Source organism: Aquarana catesbeiana, linkage group LG05 (assembly GCF_042186555.1).
Source record: "Aquarana catesbeiana isolate 2022-GZ linkage group LG05, ASM4218655v1, whole genome shotgun sequence".
NCBI lineage: Eukaryota > Metazoa > Chordata > Amphibia > Anura > Ranidae > Aquarana > Aquarana catesbeiana.
The window spans coordinates 365,173,115-365,194,401 of record NC_133328.1 but is presented as its reverse complement, the minus strand read 5'-3'; the positions used below and the strand labels follow the sequence as shown (position 1 = coordinate 365,194,401).

Below are 21,287 nucleotides of genomic sequence, written 5' to 3'. Positions count from 1 at the left end.
ATTGAGTTTTTCCATGGGGCTTGCCATGGTGGGCTAAAATTTCAGGGTTCCTTGGTCAGACAAAAAGAATGGTCCTGATTGCACCTCAACTTCTAGCTCACAAAAATTATATTCCATGGTTGTTTAAGGAACTAGGAGATGAATATTAAGATGCCATACCTGGGCTGTCTGCCAACTGTGTAGATGTTACTATATGTATGAGACTTCCTCATTTATAACAAGGTAATACAACCTTATTTTGTGTTTTTTTTTTTTTTCCTGCATTGATTAATGCTAATGCACTTCTCAGAAAAGGACCTGATCTTTACAGCAGAAGGTAAGTCCTGATGGTCAGCAGTGACAGAAAATATCACCCGGAATTATCATTATGCTTTCAAAACAGTCTTAAACCATTAATAGCAATCATTACAACACAGAGCTGCTTTTATCTTATTAAAATACTCACATGAAAACTTGTCAAATTACTGTCAAAAGACAAATTTGTTATTATCAAACGTAGGAGATAAAATCATTGTTTGACAAGATTTAGACATGTGTTGGAAAGAAAGGCTAAACGGGGGCTGATGGGTACTCAGTAGTGTGGCTAGGGGAAGCTCATTATGACAGCATAGACAGCTGCCCACCATGATAAGTTTGTGCTTACTCTGTACTGAACAGTCCAATTAAATGAGAATAGGAGTCCCTGGGCTCCAACTCATCAAACACATGCTGTCACAGGCTTTAAATTACTTGACGATTCTCTGAATTTCAAGGGCAAATGCATCTTTGCTATATTTAGAACTGTAGTATTTACTGATTTTGCAAGTTAATGTTCATTAGCTCGGCAAAGACTTTTCTGTATTATCTGAATGGGAGGATGTTTCATGCTTCTGAGGCATGGATGTGATCCATCTAGGTCCATTAATGTCAATGCGGCTACTCCAGCTTTAACTCCCATTCAAATTAATGGGCTAAGCAGTGTAACCACTAATGGACCTCAATGGATCATCTTCACAGGCCATTTAAATGTAGGCTTGTTCATGCCAAGGAAGATTAATTAATGTTACCAATAATGCAAGACAATTATTTAGTGATGTGAATATGTTTTTACCATTTTAGTGTAAAATAGCTGTTTATGCATTTTCTTTAGCATCAAAACGTTTGAAATATAAGTATAAAATACCTAAACTGATGAAGATGGACAGGCCTTACGAAAAGGTATAAACAAGTAGAGCTCGACACCAAAGGTACAAAGACCACGACAGCAAACAAAATGAAATGTATTTAATTTATATAATGATACGGAATAAACACAGATTTATTAAAAAAAAATAGTGGGGCAGATTTGCTGGACAACTTGGTCTTTTTCTGCTGCCCCTCTTCTATGTTGCAATTGTTCTCTTGCGATCAGATGCAGTGCTGGAGTAACAAAGTTTTAATAAAAAAAACAAAAAAAATGTGATGGTCTATTTGGGAAAATTTGGGCCATTTTTGGTAGACCCCTTTCACACTGAGGTGCTTTTCAGGCGCTTTCATGCTAAAAAAAGCGCCTGAAAAGCTCACGAAAACCTATTTCCATTAAAGTTAATTAATGCTTTCACACTGGGGCAGTGCAGTGAAAAAACGCCCCTCTCCATTGAAATGAATGGAAAGCTCTTCAAAAGCGCTCAGTATTTTACTGGCAGTTTAAAAGCGCCACAGTGTGAAAGGGGGCCTTAGTGTTGAGAAATGTACTGTGTGTATTAGGTGCTCAATGTATTGTATGTTGGTAAGACCATTGCCTATACAGAAGTGCCATGCAATGGCTATAACTAACTTAAAACTAACCTAAAATTGAACATTTTAGTTTTGGGTAGAATGGAGAAGGGTTAGAACCTCTGTCAAAATTGCATGCTGTTCGTATCCCAACTGAGAAGATTTTCCCTCTTTTCCGATCTCAGTGACCACACAGGAAGTAAAATCTTCACAGAATTCCTGTGCTAAATAGAAATGTTTTATTGCTTTCTGTGCTTTTAGAGATATAGTATGCTGTCATGGTGACCATGTAGGAAGTGAAGGGAAAACATGAAGAGTTCTCTCAACATTATTATATATTCCTGATACGTGTCTGTTGTACCAGGTACATGTATTAAAAAGTATTCTGTTCCCTGTTTCATACTGACCATGTTAGGTAGAACAATCATCCCAGAGCGTTCAAATTTATGTCTGTGCTGGGAGCACAGCCTGCCTGTCCTTCAATGATTAGACTTGTACTGACACGCTCCCCTGTTCAGTGTATAGCTGTTCTCTCTCCCTCTGACACACCTCCCTGCAGTTTCCACCCCAGCTTTCTAAGCCCCTTATGCAGCTGAGAAGAGAGGTTATGTGATCACAAAAATAAAAAGGTATTTTTTTTTTTTTTATATATGAAGTGGTTGTTTTCAAGATAAGGGTTCACATATAGTTTAAAGGAGATCTTTCCCCCTTTCACTAAAAATCACATTGACCTGCAGCTCTACCTAAAATCATTTTACATTCATTAGTTAAATAAACATGATTTACTTTTCAGGGCACTGGTGATGTAACCAGTACCTTACAGATGAATTCCGAGAAGGTTACATCACCAGTGACTTTCCCTCAGATGATGTGCACCATCACACGCTGTGCAAAGAATTAAAAGCCTAAAATTATCTTTACCTATCTGTTTGTAGATTGCCATAACTAAACATTTCTAAAGTTGCCTTTGTTGTGATTTTTAAGATAAGAGCGAACTTCCTCTTAACTGGGTCACAGACCATTATTTAAAAAATATTAAAAATGTCTAACCCTCATAAATAGTTTGTTATAAAACAATAAACAATATAAACATACATTTATAATATATTTTTAAATGCAACTATAATCAGTACCTGACTTTGACTTGTTATCAGCCTCTTGTTACATAACGCAGCACTCAGAAATGCACAACTTGGAGTTCTGCTGAAACGCAGGTTTCAATACAGTTACTGACTTCTAAGGGTGCATTCCCACCTGCAAATGCACCCAAAAATGTTTAGATGCGAGAATCCCAGCAGGGATTCTTGGTGATTAGCTGCAGGAGGCAGCCCCATTGAAAGTGACGGGAGGCAGCCGACTCCTGTAGCTAATCGTGGCCACTTACATGTAATCGCTCATGCAGCGATCACAGCGAGTGATCAGCCCAGGACATAGACTGCCTGCATTCAAGGCTGATCACTCGTATGTGATTGCTGCATGAGCGACTACATGCAAGTGGCTGTGATTAGCTACGGGAGCTGGCACCCTCCCTAGATATGTTCAGATAAGAACTTCTCTCTTTAATCTGACTGTCCTAATCTGCAAACAAGCTCTGGATGATCAATCTAGAAAGCATATTAGCCAGCTCCCGCTCTGTATTTCATAGTAGGTGAGGTCGAAAAAAGACCATCAAGTCCAACCTTTGTAAACCTACTTTTCTCTACTTTACAGTTACAAAGCGATATAAAAATGAAAGTGAGTGAATAAATGCTTTGGTGTACACCCAAAACAAAATCCGTTTTGAATAATTATTACTAGAAATATTTTCATCCGACCCCTGGCCCTTTAACAGGATCTTAATGCCAGGAAGCAGAGGTGGGCATTCTGATCATGGGACCACAGTGATTTGCAGTCACATGATTGGAAAGATCCCGATCGCTACTATGGATCGAGAGCTTTTTGGTACCCACCCGTTACTGTGCTGGGAGTGCACTCTCAGCACAGGAACATGTTTACATAGGAACACATATATGCAGCCACTCAGGTTTAAAGCCCACCCACTAAGAGGTCACGTATGTATGCGCCAGGTTGGCGGGAAGAGGTTAAAAAGAAAATTATGCAGTATTATAAATGGAAAAAAATTGTACACTCTTAAAGGGTATTCCAGAAATATTGGAACATTTGCTGCTATAATAGGGTTCAATCCCTTTCTGCTTGTAATCTGTTTATTAACATTCCCCAGCATGATGCCCTATGCAGTTATGTTAAAAATCCTAATTTTTGTGCAGCTGGTGGCTCTCAATCCCACCTGTCACTGTCAGCTCTAGTCCCCACTGAATAGCGGGAACCAATCAGAGCTGTAAGCTATGACATAGTGATCACATACAAGCATGAGACTACACTAGTAAAATAAGCGTTCAGCCTATGGATGAACACTGCTACCTTCAGGCTGAAGTGGAATCTGCAACGCCATCTATTTAGTAGTGTAGTTGTCAGATACAATTAAGTTTAAAAATACAGCATACATTAAAAAATACATTAGAGAATAGTAAAATAACTTTTTTTGTGCATTTGTCAGCCTGTAATAAAAAATTAAAGCCTTTGATATAATTTAGGTATGCAAATTAGCCATTGAGTTGTTGTCAAGTTGACCAACAGTAATGAAAATTTTTACACGGGCTAAAAGTGAGAGAAGATCCAAAATGTTTAGTTTAAACAAGAATTAAGGGGAAATATTCCAACAGTGATACCTGTTCCAGTGACAACTGCCTAAGAAGGAATTTCCCTTCTTTGAAAAGATTTCCTCCAGTCCTGTTGTCTACAGGGCAGAGGGTAAAAGCACTTCTTCCTAGTGGGATACAGACAACAAAACAAAATCCTGATAAGGGTTTAAACCAAATCAAATCAACATTTTTGGCTATAGGTACATTTTAACCTAGCCCTAAAGTGAAGCTAACACTAACCTAAGCCCTACCAAAATTCTTTAATCTGCTGCAATTAAATTCCATCTTGTGGAAGCAGCCTCTGCCTTCATGGCAAGCAGCTCTATGCTAAAGTCATGTATCACCATGATCCCCACTCCAGAAAAAGCTGTTCCGTTGTCAACTGTTCACATTTAAACCATACATTTGATTTGATTGTGTCAGCAAGGAGCCAGAGGGGTTTTTACAAACTGTGGCCACCCTTTTTATCACTTAACTATTAAAGCAGGCACATCAGATTTTGTAACCTTGCACATCAAGTTAGAAGAATTACAAAAACAGTGACTTCTCCATTTCTTTTATACATACTCCCCTACCCCATTCACCAGTTTATTGTAAAAAGGAGTAAAACATCTTGTCACAAGTTTTATTACGTGAATTAGTATTTACTCCATGTCAGAGCTGGGCTCTTGCTATTTACGACGAGCAGCTCTTTTATTTTAGTGCACAGAGGCTGTTCTGTTAATTACCAGCCACTCACTGTTTCCACAGTGACTTACCTGGTTACCATTACCTGCCTCATTAGTCCAGCCTACAGCCAGATCCTTTTGGATATTTAAACAGCTTTGCCCGTTTTCTCCGTGCCCTTGCGTGGTCCATGATCTCCACTGTGTTTCTGTGTATGACCTGGGCTGGCTAATTTCTCTTCCGATACCTGTTCCTGTCTTTGCTCCTTACTATGCTGACTTCTTGCTTCATGACCCCCTCTCGTCTGATTACCCACTCTGGCATCCAAACCCTGGCTTAAGTTTTTGGCTACATTCCTGAACTGTGTTTATTTTTTGCTATTTTATTAAAGGTGTGATTTTTTTTTCTGTCTCCACCTGGTTTTTGGTTCCTGACACACCACAATGGTTTTATTTTTGTTTTACTTCCCAATGAGATAATGGCATGGATTAAGCATGCGGTCAATAAAGTCTTGATTGACTGGACTCTTGTTCTGCATACTTGACCTACTAGGTATTGAGCCTGCAACAACAAAAAAAAAGGTAGCAATGGCAGCTTTCGCATATCTACCTTCATATGTTTCCCTTTAAGTCCAGATTCACACTTATGTATTGTGGTAATGAGCAAGGCAATACACAGGGGTTGATTTACTAAAGGCAAATCCACTTTGCACTTAGAAGTGCAGTCGCTGTAGATCTGAGGGAAAGATCTGAAATGAGAGGAATCTCTGCAGATTTTTTCATCCAATCATGTGCAAGCTAAAATGCTGTTTTTTATTATTCTTGCATGCCCCCCTCAGATCTACAGCGACTGCACTTTCACGTGCACTTGTAGTGCAAAGTGGATTTGCCTTTAGTAAATAACCCCCACAGTGACCTGCCGATTGGACAAAAAAGGAGCACCTACTACACACTGTTTTTTTTTTCCTCAATCTCTTCCAGTCAGCATGTTAACTGTAAACTCAAGCGCAATGAAGCAGACCCTGATTGGCCTTTAGCACTGACATTCCTTGTCTCAGTGTGAGTGCAGGGTATTAAAGGAGGTTGTGTGACAAACAGGCCCTCACGGTCTAGGGCAGAATGAATTTTACCTGCTACCTAGACTCTGGCATTTTATATGATAAGCTGATGGTAGTGGTAGATCTGTGAAGCAGTAGGTAGAGGCTTAAAATGGACTTTGATTCACCTTTTGTCAATTGCATAATCTCAGCAGGTACTTTCTCCCACTTACTAATTTCTCCTAGGCGAGGATGTCGCAATGGGTCCAATCCCCTCTTCCCACCTTTGCTTCCAGCAGATCATGTCCCACATCCCAGGAGTTTCTCGACAGCCTTCTCCACTTGGCGCATCTCGCACATGTACAGTAGGTGTCATTTGTGGCTGATCAGAAAGTCACAGCTAGTTCCTGAATCCAATATGTCAGCATGGGAATGACGACAGCCATGAAGACTTTGGGTTCTCGGAAGACAGTGCTGGAATGTTTGCTCTGGTAGGTAGGTGTTTTTTTTTGTTTTTTGTTTTTTTTCTTGTTTTTTTTTCTTGTTTTTTTTTCTTCACACTGGGTGAAGTTCCTCTTCAAGCGCTGGCCACACCCTTTCTCCTACCTGGGGTATATTGGTGCAGTGTGTATTAGGGAGAGCTGGAACGGCCTGCAGGTCTAAGCTGACCCAAAACGTTTCATACCTAGCGGGGGGGGGGGGGGGCTGAATGTTTTGTCGTATACTGGAATGTGCTGACACACCCCCTGCGATGGAAGCATTATTGTTCTGTCAGCAATGTAATGATGATGACTAAACACAACCAAAAAGTCCTTAAACACACTCTGGCATCTGGGCTACCTCTCTGCAACCTCTATATCTGAAGCCAACCCCTACAGTTGATATACAGTAAAGACTAGTATTCAAGTACTTTTACTAGCTGCATTTAAAATGAATGTAATAATACTTAAAATAAATAAATACATAATCAAATAAACAGAGATTTTTGTTTTTAACCCCCAGAGTTCAGTTTATGTATAAAGAGTGATATGACTTTTGTGATTATTCAGTAAACCAATGTAAAGCAAGATGAAGACAAATCAGGGCAAAATAATTGGCTTCTTTGAGTTTCTGTATTGTTGATGTTGCGCTTTCCCTTACCAAGCCTAATAATGTAATAGAATAACAGTTTTAACTCTAGAATGGAAGATGGGTATGTGAAATTTAATAAAATCCAGAAGATTTGATATAAGACTGATGAGAGACAATATGTAATACTGTACTGTGCTGATGTTTGTTATTTCTATAAAATACATATCAGTGATCCAGTATAAAAGAGAAGAATGGATTAAACTGGCATTCTCTGTGTTGGGTTTCCACCAGGACATAAGTGATATGATCCATAGACTTTTTTTAAGCTGTGTATCCTGTATCTGGTGTGTTCTTTCCTGTGGGGAATTCCCTAACAGCAGCAGCTGGTCGACAATATTTTCCATTCATTTTAGCATGGAACTATGTAGTTTTTTTGACTCCAAGGTTAATAAAGCTTACAAGAGCATGTTATATATCCTTGTCAGATCCAGGCTTATTCAAAGGAGCTAACCCAAGTGCAGTAACACAAGGCAACCAGACAGAATTAATCTTCATTCATCTGAAAACTGTAAACTATAATTGGGTTGCTATGGGATTCCTCACTTTTCGTCATTGTTCCTTCATTGCCTTATTGCATTTGTGCGATCTCTATCTGACATTTGTCTGTATCATCATGTGCTACATCTTTCTAAGGGCCTGTGTCAACAGGTTTTTGTAAGAACAGATTCTCTCTATACAAGTTAATGGGAACACAGTGTAGCTTGAAGCAGGTTGATACAGCTCAAAAGGAAGTCAAATGCACCTATTAGTGAGCTCTTAATAATCTCAGAAGCATCTCAAACATAAGTGGAATACACCTGAAAGACACCCCAAAGCCTGTTGACACAGGCTATACACTTTGCCATAGGCCTAAATGTAGCCACAGCAGACTATGCAATGTAGGCCGCCATTGGAAATCATGGGTCTCCATACAGACTACGTGGCAGGGCCCACTCTTGGGCACCCAGAGGGGAATATACGTATATGGGTGTGAAATTGCACAAATAACACACTACCTGGCAGGGCCCACTCTTGGGCACCCAGAGGGGAAAATACATATATGGGTGTGAAAATTGCACAAATAACAGCGGGGGGGAATAAAAACTTGAGCCCACATACAAAGTGCAGGGATCCAAAGTATGTCATGTATAGAGTGCAGGTGTCAGGTGTGTGTATTGTACATAATACAGGTGTCAGGTGTAAAAATGTACTGAGTGTAGGGCTCATGAATGAGTGCTGGGGTCAGGAATGCGTAAAGCACAACATGCACAGTTATCTACTGGTCTTTATAGGGTCTGCACTTGCAGACAGATAATTTTTCCCCCTCTGAGACCTCTTTCACGCAAGTGATCAGGGGGTGGTAAAAACAGGTAGCTGAGCTGCGTTTTACCCCCTGACCACCTACCTAAAGTCTAAAATACAGCTGGAGGAGGCTGTTCAGATGATGGTTTGCATGACGTTCGTGGCAAATTTAACGCAGCCTAGTGAATTGACAGGCATCTCCTGTCAAACTTGACCATTTAGGTCATTGGGCCTGTGCTGCAACTTCGAGCCAAATGCTTGGCTCGCAGTTGCATCTCATTAGCCCCATTATAAACTGCTGCTAAGCATCAGGAGGTGGCAGGATCATCACCTGACACCTGAGACCGCCTGCTTAGCCATACTCTAAAAAGTGATGAATTGTGGAACACTTTTTAGACCACTGATTTACGCCACTAATAACAATTGTGTTGCCACCCATATTCTTGTCCTTTTACCGTGGTGATAGTAAGCTGCCAGCTGTGCTGCAAATGTGTCAGGTTACTGCCACCTTGGTTAAAGGACAATAATTTGTGTGGCATTACAATGACTGTTATTAAAGGGGGCATACTTATTCGTGGGGAGCATAGGTTATGCACTGCACAACCACTTCTAGCAGATCCCCATCTTGCCTTAATTACTACCAGGGTAAAACACTCTCTCGCCTTCCCCTCCCTCAATTTGATCATTGCAAGAGCTTCATTGCAGGCAGTTCAGGAGCTCCATTGCAGGCCTCTCCCTGCATCAGAGCTGCTCCATCCAGCACCTACACCAGGAAGCCTAAATGATAAAGATTTAATTTCAATGATGGACAGTGCAGTAGGCCTCAACCAAAGGGTAGCTGAAGTTCCCTCAAAAGTCCCTCTCTCCTGACATCATTGAGTCCTGGCCTGCTAGTTTAGTATGTGGGTGGGCCAGGAGAATATGTATAAAAGGGGGGAGGGTGGCAATGTACAGCCTCTTTAAACAGATCTCCTCCTGAACTGGAGCAGCAGGAAATGGATGTCGCTTTTGTGACATTCATGCTCAGTCATTTTTTTGCTGCAGACCCATATCAAATCTATCGGCAGCTGGATGTTAAAGGACTTGCATCTGTCTGACTACACCCGATCTTTCACGTTTAGGTCGGACACAGACCAGTGTTTTTTTGTTTGTTTTTTCAGGATTTGCGTGGGCTGGGAGGTAATCAGATGTAAAAGGACAAACATCCATTTACTTCCTCCATAAGCACCAGAAGCTTACGTGAAGCTTTTGATTAGGTTTGCCTGATAAACTGACAGGTGGACCTGATTGGACCATCCACGTGAAAAGGGCCTAAGGCCTGGTTCACACCTATGCATTTTTTAGTGCATTTTCAGTTTTGCAGAAACACACTACAGACCATTGAACATGGTTTCTTATGGATGTAGCTCACATCTGTGCATTTTATGGAAAGGGCCAAGGATTTGTTTCTGGTTTTTGGTTTCATAGATTTCAATGGATCAAAAATGTGTATTGAAAAACACAAAATACACCTGGAATATGCAAACTGCAACCTGCATAGGTGTGAATCAGACCGTAAGGAGGATGTACAATCAGATTGTAACCTGTATGATCTCAGTTACTGTGTAGTTAAGACAAACGCATTTGTGTTCCATGTAAAGTATATGTAATTTATTGTAATGTCCAAACAGTTCCTCATCATAGCAAACAATTTATTTTTTCCATTCATTTTTTTCATAATCCCAGTGGGAAGAGAATCCAGTAACAGGATTGACTCTCATGTCGATCATCCTCTTTGATTGCATTGCTATCCAGTCTTCAGAAAGGGTGTGAGGACATGGACCGTACACTGTGGAGAAAAAAATACACTATTAAATGAGATCAGAGGTTCAAAAGTCTACTTCAAACAAGTGATCAAGTAAATGCCATAAAGGGCAAACATTGCTGAGTAAGGAGGCTGGTATGTCAGACCAATCACCCACAGTCCCTGGCAGTACTTCAGAGATTGTCACTATCGGTGGATGACTGCAGCTCTTGTACCATTAAAGTGAATTAATCCATTAAAAGTATCTGAGCACAACTCTCTGACACATGGTGGGTTAAGCAGGTCTGCAAAAGTACTTTGCTTTTTGCTGTAAGGACATCCATCTGTCTATTAACAGCCTGGTACTTTATAATACGGCATCTAATGTAATAAAATCACCATGTTGAAGATATCTTATTCAACAACTGCTGGCCAGAAAGCCCAAACTGGAAAAAAAAAAATGAAAACGCTGCTTCATGGTGTTCAGAGACACAAGAGCTCTCCCCTGCAATCGCTGCTGGTTTACTAAATACTGTATATATTGTGGCAGACCAAATCTACGTTCCATTTTAAGTCACATACAAATCATTTCATTGGTAATTCTGTACAAATAAAGAAAGAAAAAACAAAACAACAAAAACTATTGTAAAAAAAAAAACAAAACAAAAAATTAAATTGTAAGCAAACATTTACCATAAATGGTTCTAAATGGTTTATTCTTCATTCTGAGTTACTTTTATAACATTTACCTGAAAGCAGTTTTGACACTGCTCTTATGACAGGTCCCTCTTAGGCCCTTTTCACACGATAAGTGTGCTCGGATCCGCCTGTCCTTTTTGCAGGCGGATCCGAGCGGGCCTCCCATTGACTCCTATGAGATGTGTCCGCTGACACCTGTCTGCCATCCGATCCGCTAAAAAAAGACGTATGGCGATACGTTCAGTCATCCATCTGGCGAAATGGATTGGATGAGATCTGATGAAAACGGACATGCTGTCCGTTTTCATTCGATCTATTCATAGGAATCAGCGGGGCTCTGACAGGTCCTGACCTGTGCAGTGAGCAGAGACGAACCTGTCATCCGCCGGCTCAGCGGAGATCAACGGAATGATCGCCTGCTGAGCTGGCGGACTCCGCTGAGTGGATCTGCCCTATGTGAAAGGGATCGTTTTACAATTTTCCCTGAACTATTTCACTTGACAGATAGTAAACAACGTTTAAAAATGTCCGTTTTGCCACGTTTAGCCACGTTTGTGTTTAGAAGCGTTTTTTTTTTTTTTTTCTTTAATGTTTTATTTTTTTTTTGCAAATAGTCAAAAATTAAAAACACCTTTAAACGAAACACGGCTAAACGCGAGTTACCGCGATTACAAGCTGTTACAGGCATTTGGCATTCCAAATGCCTCTGAACATCCGTTCTGAACGCATTTTTTTGCTTTCCAAAAAATGCTTCTGAACTCAACTGCCTAGAAACGACTATAAACGACCCTGTGTACATGTACTAATAAGATAACAGAGGAGAGTTCAGGGGCAGCTGAAAAAGACGCCCAACTGCTCCTAAACGTCCATTTACCAGCAGCAGTGTACATGAAAGTGGACTTTATTATTTTCAGTATTACCTGATCAAATTATTAGTTGTTTAAATTAAGTTAAGTTCCCAGTCCTTGTCATGAAAACAAACAAAAAAAAAAAGTGTGAGGTCCCTCTTGTGATCTAAAACCTATGAAATGAACTAACTTGATCTTGGGCTACCAGGAGAATTGTGGGACTTTCAGATCATTAGGGAATGCAGAAAGTAGGGTTGTCCCGATACCACTTTTTTAGGACCGAGTACAAGTACTGATACTTTTTTTCAAGTACTCGCCGATACCGATTACCGATACTTTTTTTTAATGTCACGTGACAGTGTTTTTTTTTTTTTTTTTTTAGGGGGGGGGGGGTAGTGAACGGTGTGTGTGTGGTTTTTTTTTTCATTTACATTTATTATTTTTTACAATTTAATTTTCTTAACAGACCTCTGATATCTCCCCCTTGAGACAGAGAAAGAGACCGAGGATAGAGATTCCCCAGTCCCTTTCTCTGCAGCCTCAGCTGCACTGACAATGAATGGAGAGAAGACAGCGGCTCCTCTCTATTCATAAACTGACACATCGTAATCACAGGTGATTACAATGTTTCAGTTATGTGAATAGACAGAGTCAGCTGACTCTGTCCATTCACACAGCGGAGAGACAGCAGAATGGAGGGGACAGAGGAAGAGAGAGGGGGACAGCGGAAAGCCGGAACGGATGGGGACAGAGCAACGGAGGGGGACAGAGCAAAGAAGGAGGACAGCGGAGGGGGTCAGAGGAACGGAGGGGGACAAAGCAACGGAGCAGGACAGCGGAGGGGGACAGAGGAACTAAGGGGGACAGAGCAACGGGGCAGGACAGCGGAGGGGGACAGAGGAACGGAGGGGAACAAAGCAACGGAGCAGGACAGCGGAGGGGGACAGAGGAACGGAGGGGGACAAAGCAACGGAGCAGGACAGCGGAGGGGGACAGAGGAACGGAGGGGGACTAAGGGGGATGAGGTGACAGTCAGCGGTGATAGTGTGTGGGGGAGTTACAAGCACCGATCACCGCTGTATGTCACTAAAGCAGCTGAAAGCCGCGGGGGGAGAAGCTTGTAACTCCCCCACGCGCCGATCACCGCTGACAGTCAAGGTATCGGTGGAAGCATCGGGAGCATTTGCCCGAGTACAAGTACTTGGGCAAATGCTTGGTATCGGTGCCGATACCGATACTAGTATCGGTATCGGGACAACCCTAGCAGAAAGCCTATTGTTTTCAATCAGACAGGCCCTATTTGTGAAGTAGAATCACTGAACAGCACTTGAACGGCCAGAAGCAGAGCCTGTATAAGTGATCAACAAATATATCAGTTTTTATGTTCAAATATAACTATAAACTATTATTAATAACAGGGGTATGCAGACATTTACAGACATTGCTGAGATTGTTAAAATTAAGCTGAAATATTCAGACTGTAATCCCGCTTTTTAAAGGGTAAGTTCACCTTTACAGAAAATTACAAAAAATCTATAAGGTGAACTTACACAGGCCCCCCTCCTCACCCCCCCCCGGTCCGCTGACCTGGACCGCGGCAATCTCCGGTTCTAAGCCCCGGTATATCTGTGCCAGGAGTGCGGGGCTTAATAATCCTCTGAGCTGAATGTCCAAAACGTACCACTTCAGGAGGGACGTTTTGGAGCATTCTAATTGGTCAGCGCTGTCACATGGACGGCGCCGACCAATCAGCAGCCGCATAGCCCATCCTGTCAGCTATAGAAAAGACACGTGGCTGCAGAGAGGATTTCTAAGGATTTCTGGTGCGGAAATACCGGGGCTTAGAACCGGAGATTGCCGTGGTCCAGGTGAGCGGGACCTGGGGGGGTGCGAGGAGGGGGACCTGTGTAGGTTCACCTTACATATTTTTCTGTAAAGATGGCCTTACAAGATGGCCTTACATGTGACAATAAACCACAAAGTGGAAAATAGTGATGAGTCTATAGTAAATAAAGTAAATGTCTATAAACTCCTATGTATGATGACGTAAAGTCTATTGCAAAAGATGGTAGGAGATGTCTCTTCTAATGATGCTAAATGTAATAATATAACATCTATATAAATGATCCCTGCTTTGTCTGGGAGTACTGGACCAAAAAGTGTATCGTTCTTCAATATATTCCAGTGAGGATTAAGGATGCTTTTAACTTGTTTATGCTGTACCGAAAATTATGTGACAAAGTAGGAGGATGTCGTCTATATACCTGGCCCTTAAACTCAGCTCAGGTCGCTGTAAAGGGTAGACGACATCCTCCCATAGGGCCATAAAAAGGTTGGCAAAACTGGGGGCAAACTTGACCCCCATTGCCACACCCTTCTTCTGCAGAAAAAACTGGTTATCATACCAGAAATAATTAGACTGTGTGGCAAACCGGAGCAATTCCATAATATAGCATTGTTGGACCGCTGGGATCTGTTTACTGGTAGACAGGAAGTGCTCAATCGCTAGCATCCCCAATCTATGTGGAATGCAGGTATAGAGTGCCGTAACATCGGCTGTGACCAATCCCCTCCAACCAGCGTATCGTGTCGCCCGTATCTTTAAGGTAGGAAGGAGTTGTTTGTACAAGTGGCTGCAGGTGGAAATCAATGTAATGGCCTATACGGGATGTAACAGAATCTATCCCGTTAATGATGGGTCTCCCTGGGGGCTGAGTGGCATTCTTATGTACCTTGGGGAGATAATACATAATGGGGATACGCGGAGCCACTGGTACTAAATAATCTCTCTCCTTTTTGTCTAGGATCCTTTGCTGGAAACCTTTTTCAACCAAGTCTGCCAATTTTGCCTTGAAATCTTTAGTGGGATCATTGGGCAATGGCATATACGTGGTGTCATCGCTCAAGATCTGACACATTTCAGTGTGATAATCATTTTATCTAAGACTACAAGGCCTCCGCCTTTGTAGGCGGGACGAATTACAAGATCCTTTTGCTCGCACAAAGACTTGTGGCCTGTTCTAAAGTTTGGATGATCATATACCCGTTTTTTGGGCAGCGATTCCAAATCTGGAATGGCACCAGGGGGGTTAAAAAGAGAGGGATTCGATAGGCCAGAATGTATGACACCATCACCCCTCGTAGTGGTAGTCCTGAGTCCGGAAGGATTAGCAATAAAGTGCCCCTGTACATTTAGTCTTTTAATATATTTATGGACGTCGACATAAATGTCCATAACTATATTAGAAGACTAAATGTACAGAGGCACTTTATTGCTAATCTTTTCAGACCCAGGACTACCACTACCAGGGTTGATGGTGTCATACATTCTGGCCTATAGAATCCCTCTCTTTTTAACCACCCCGGTGCCACAGCACCATCTATTAAGGTTTTCCGAGACCTAGTTCTAAAAGATTTGGAATCGCTGCCCAAAAGACGGGTATATGATCATCCAAACTTTAGAACAGGCCTCAAGTAAAGGCGGACAAAGGCGGAGGCCTTGTAGTCTTAGATAAAAAAGATTATCACACTGAAATGTGCCAGATCTTGAGCGATGACACCACGTATGTGGCATTGCCCAATGATCCCACTAAAGAATTCAAGGCAAAATTTGCAGACTTGGTTGAAAAAGGTTTCCAGCAAGAGATCCTAGACAAAAAGGAGAGAGATTATTTAGTACCAGTGGCTCCACGTATCCCCATTATGTATTATCTCCCCAAGGTACATAAGAATGCCAATCAGTACCCAGGGTGACCCATCGTTAGTGGGATAGATTCTGTTACATCCCGTATAAGCCGTTACATCGATTTCCACCTGCAGCCACTTGTACAAACAGCTCCTTCCTACCTTAAAAATACGGGCGGCACGATACGCTGGTTGGAGGGGATTGGTCACAGCCGATGCTACGGCACTCTATACCTGCATTCCACATAGATTGGGGATGCTAGCGGTTGAGCACTTCCTGTCTACCAGTAAACAGATCCCAGCGGTCCAAAAATGCTATATTATGGAATTGCTCCGGTTCGCCACACAGTCTAATTATTTCTGGTATGATAATCAGTTTTTTCTGCAGAAGAAGGGTGGGGCAATGGGGGCCAAATTGCCCCCAGTTTTTCCAACCTTTTTATGGCCCTATGGGAGGAGGATGTCATCTACCCTTTACAGCGACCTGAGCTGAGTTTATGGGCCAGGTATATAGACGACATCCTCCTCCTATGGAAAGGGGATGAGGAATCATTACACGACTTTATGACCACTTTAAAAGACAATGAAATGGGGATCGTTCTGACTTATGATGTCAGTTCCACCACCATTCATTTTCTGGACCTGGAGATTTCCGTGGTTGATCATCGGCTTGTGACTAAAACATCCTTCAAGCCAACTGACCGCAACGGGTTCATCCCCATTGACAGTTGCCATCATAGTCCCTGGTTGGAATCCATACCCCGCAGTCAACTGCTGTGGATTAGAAGAAATTGTACAGATCTACCAGATTTTCTTAGGCAAGCGCAGTCCCTCAAGCTGCGTTTTGTCGATCATTCGATCATTGATGTGGAGATAAGTAAGGTCTCCTCACTTGATCGACATATGCTTACTACTGAACAACCTAAACGGGTTCTGAATATTAAATTCAAATGGTCCTCTGGCATACAATTTTCGGTACAGCATAAACAAGTTAAGAGCATCCTTAATCATCACTGGAATATATTGAAGAACGATCCACTTTTGTGTCCAGTACTCCCAGACAAAGCAGGGATCATTAATATACATGTTATATTATTTGTGGTTTATTATCACATGTATTTTTAATACTTTCCAGTGTCATTTATGAGTGTATTTGGTAATATTTATGCACTTGTTACTGTCAGGGACGTGTTGGTGGTCATCGGGCTAACATACGTGCACGCAGGTGCATGAGAGGCTTTTCCAGAGCAAGTCAGCCGAATTCCCCACTGGGGGGGCGCTGGCGCGCTTCCGTGCGCGCCCGTTCGCGCGCCCGTTCGCGCTAGCGCTGTTTGGCGCCAAAGTCCCTTTAAATAGGTGTCAGTTACTTCCATTAGGTGCTGTTCGTCTGCAGCTCTGCACCTGAGTTCCTGTATCCTGCCTGTTGTTACTATTATTATTGACCCGGCTCCGTCTGACTATTCTACTATCTCCTACCCGACTCGGCCTGCCTGACCTTGCTGTTTTCCTGTTACCTGTTGCCGAATACCTGCCTGCCCGACTATTCTGTGATCATCCCTTCTGCCATATACCTGCCTGATCTCCTGCCGATACGGACTGTTTGACTCTGCTTTGCTTGTGTCCTGTGACGCTGCTCACCACCTGCTCTTCCAGCTCCAGGTTCTGCTGCTGCAATATCCTTCTCCTGCCTGCTAACGGATCCGCTTCTGCTTACCTGCATCCGCAATACAGCCTCCCTGAAGGAAGTCTCATCAGCTCCTGCGCTGGTCGTCGCAAGAAACCGCATCAGGCACTCCTACCCATTGTGCTCAGTAGACCACTGTCCCCACTCCAGTGGCTTCTGAACCAGTGCTTAAGAGAGGTCTTCTTCTACCAGTCGGGCTCAACTACCAGGTACCTAACAGTACGAACAGCCATGTCTGAGCCCGCAGGAGAGGCCTCTCCTATCAAGGAGATCTGTACGCACTTAGCAGCACTCACGCAAGCCGTAAAGACTTTGCAAGACAGTTATACCAGACTGGAAGGTCAAGTCCTGAACCTCAGTGGCCCAGGAGGCGCATCTCCTGCTCCAGCAGCAGCTCCAGTACAAGCCACTGTACCTCCCTCTGTGGTTATGCTTCCACCCGAACCGAGGGTTCCCATCCCTGAGAGGTTCTCTGGGGACCGCACGAAGTTCCTGGCCTTCCGCAGTGCCTGTCAGTTATATTTTGCCTTACAGCCACGGACTTTTTCTTTGGAGGCTACTAAAGTAGGATTTGTGATATCCCTTCTGCAAGGAGAGCCGCAAACCTGGGCTCATCGCCTGCTTGAAAACAACTCAGTGCAGATCCAGTCCCTGTCCTCTTTCTTTGAAGCCATGGCCCAATTGTATGATGATCCTCAGCGGACTGCCACTGCTGAGTCAACTTTGTTCGTGCTCCAGCAAGGCCGCAGACCGGCCGAGGACTATGTCACAGACTTTTGACGCTGGAGCGCGGACACACAATGGAATAATGCAGCATTACGCCATCAATTCCGCATGGGGTTATCAGAGAGCCTCAAGGATGAGCTCGCACGGGTAGGAATGCCAGATACCCTTGAAGAACTTATTGCGTTAACAATCCAGATCGACCGGCGCCTTCGTGAACGCCGGTCTGAACGCTCCTCCCAGCAAACGCGCCCCATGTGGATGACTGCAAAAGTTCCAATGCCTACCTCCCGATACCTACCTTCTACCTGCTCCAACCCGGCCACCCAAACACCTGATGTTTCTGAACCGATGCAGTTGGGACTACTGCGTTCTACTCTATCTCCAGAAGAGCGGGCACGCAGACGCCAGCTAAACCTCTGCCTCTACTGTGGTGGGACAGGCCACTATGTGAACAACTGCCCGGTCAAGACCCGTAAGTGTGTTTCCTCTACTCCGGCCAGTCTTTCAGCATTAACCGCCAATGCCACTCAACTTGCTCTCCCTCTCTCGTTGCAGCTCCAGGGAAGAACAATCCGGATCAACGCCATCATTGATTCTGGGACTTGCAGTTGCTTTATTGACTCTGCCTTTGCTGCTCAACAAAATCTTCCTCTGAAAGACAAAACACACAGACTTTTCGTTTTTCTGGCCGATGGGTCCCACATAAAATCAGGACAAGTCTCTCAAGAGACCCTTCCACTATTGGTCACCGGTTCATCTCAGCATAAAGAGATCCTGATTCTGGACGTCATCTCCTCTCCTCTGTTTCCGATCATTTTGGGCATGCCCTGGCTTCAGGCCCATAATCCCCACGTTAATTGGTCTACCGGTGAAATCAAGTTTCTATCTCCCTATTGTCAGAGACATTGTTTACATGAACCCTCCAAACCAGCTGCCACCTTACTCTGCATGGATGTAGATCCGGATCACCTCCAAACCATACCAGAGGTTTACCATGAATTTGCAGATGTTTTCAGCAAGAAGGGAGCGGACTCCCTACCACCCCATCGCCCTTATGATTGCCCAATTGAGTTGCTTCCTGGGGCTGAGATTCCCTTCGGGTGCATCTTTCCACTATCTGAAAAGGAACAAGAGGCACTTAAACTATACATTAACGAAAACCTCGAAAAGGGCTTTATTCGACCTTCTACCTCCCCAGCTGGGGCCGGTATATTCTTTGTTGCCAAGAAAGATCAGACTCTTCTTCCATGTGTGGACTATCGGGACTTAAATAAGATCACAGTCAAAAACCGCTACCCGTTGCCCCTGATACCTGAACTATTTCAGAAGTTGAGGTCTGCCGTTATCTTCACTAAGTTGGATCTAAGAGGGGCCTACAACCTGGTCCGCATTCGGGCCGGAGACGAATGGAAGACGGCTTTCCGGACCCGTTTCGGGCACTATGAGTACTTGGTCATGCCCTTCGGCCTATGCAATGCCCCTGCCACTTTTCAGCATCTGGTCAATGATGTATTCAGAGATTTCCTGGACATCTTTGTGATAGTTTACTTGGATGATATTTTGATCTTCTCTAATTCCCTTAACCAACATCGGGAACATGTTCGCAAAGTCTTGAGCCGTCTTCGTCTACACGGACTGTATGCCAAAGCAGAAAAATGCGAATTCGAACAAAGGGACATTCAGTTTTTGGGGCTAGTGATCTCCCCTACCGGCATTAAAATGGATCCACAAAAAGTGTCCGCTGTGCTAGATTGGCCAGCTCCTCTGGACAAGAAGGGCGTGCAGCGCTTTATCGGATTCGCAAATTTCTATAGAAAATTTATTAAAGGATTCTCTGCCATTATTTCACCTATCACGCAGCTAACCAAGCAGAACTGTCGCTTTCACTGGAGCTCTGAGGCTCAGGAGGCCTTTGAAGAATTAAAGAGACGGTTCACCTCAGCTCCAATTCTCAGCCATCCTGACCCATCCCTACCTTTTATTCTGGAGGTGGATGCTTCTGAAGTGGCCGTGGGTGCAGTCATCTCTCAGCGACAGGGTAACAAGGATCTGATGCACCCTGTGGGTTTTTTCTCCAGGAAACTCTCGCCGGCTGAGCGAAATTACGATGTGGGTGATCGAGAGTTACTGGCCATCAAGGCAGCACTAGAAGAGTGGAGGTATTTGTTGGAGGGTGCAGTCCATCCGGTTCTAATATATACGGATCACAAGAACCTCGAATATTTAAGATCTGCTAAGAGACTGAAACCTCGACAAGCCCGGTGGGCCCTATTTTTCACACGTTTCTGTTTTCATATTACCTACCGGCCAGGTACCAAGAACGTAAAACCAGACGCGCTGTCGCGCATGTTTGATCATCCCAAGGAACCTTCTGTACCTGACACCATCCTGCCAGCAAATAATTTCCTACTCCTTCAGACGGACATCCTGTCTTTGATCAGACAAGCATCACCAGAACCTTCAAGTCTTCAAGGACTTGCTGTAGTATCTCGAGATGGGTTACTATGGAAAGGAAGTCAAATATTTGTGCCAGAAGACATCCGAGTCAAAGTGCTGAGCTTGTTGCATGATCATCCACTTGCAGGACATTTTGGGGTCCGTAAGACCCTTGAACTCGTGCAACGCACGTTCTGGTGGCCTAACATGAAAGAATTTTGCAGAAAGTACGTCAGCTCCTGTCCTGTTTGCATTCAAAATAAAACCTCCAGGAACCGAGCTTGGGGACTGTTGAGGCCGTTGCCCATACCAGATAGGCCCTGGAGGATGATAGCAATGGACTTTATTGTTGAATTACCATGCTCAGAAGGATGTTCGGCGATCTTCGTAGTCGTCGATCGTCTGTCTAAAATGGCCCACTTTCTGCCCTTAAAGGGGACACCTTCTGCTGTAGAGACTGCCCGTGTATTCATCAAGGAGATCGTCAGGCTGCACGGAGTTCCTGAAAATATAGTATCCGATAGGGGGGTGCAGTTTACGTCACGTTTCTGGAAGGCCCTATGTGAAATACTGAAAATTGAATTAGCCCTGTCTTCAGCATACCACCCCCAAACAAATGGGCAAACCGAACAAACAAATCAAACGCTAGAGCAGTACATTAGATGCTTTACCTCATTTGTACAAGACGACTGGGTGTCCCTACTACCTCTAGCGGAATTCGCTTACAATAATGCTAGCCACTCTGCCACGGGTCAGTCCCCGTTTTTTGCCAATTATGGTTTTCATGTGTCTTTCTTACCAGATTTTCTTCCAGAATCCCCAGTTCCAGCGGTCCAGGATACAGTACAGTTCCTCAGTCACAACAACCGGATGCTAC

The 21,287-nt window shown here is 43.5% G+C and overlaps 1 protein-coding gene across 1 annotated transcript in view; it reads right to left on the bottom strand.

The window, feature by feature from the left end:
- Positions 1-10,224: 10,224 nt before the first annotated feature.
- The window catches only part of LOC141144849 (cytochrome c oxidase subunit 4 isoform 1, mitochondrial-like), a 114,012-nt gene continuing 102,949 nt past the window's right edge, over positions 10,225-21,287 (bottom strand). The window contains exon 5 of the mRNA XM_073630927.1: positions 10,225-10,378. Within this exon, the coding sequence (XP_073487028.1) occupies positions 10,242-10,378 (137 nt within the window). The 3' untranslated portion in view covers positions 10,225-10,241. The remainder of the gene's footprint in view (positions 10,379-21,287) is intronic.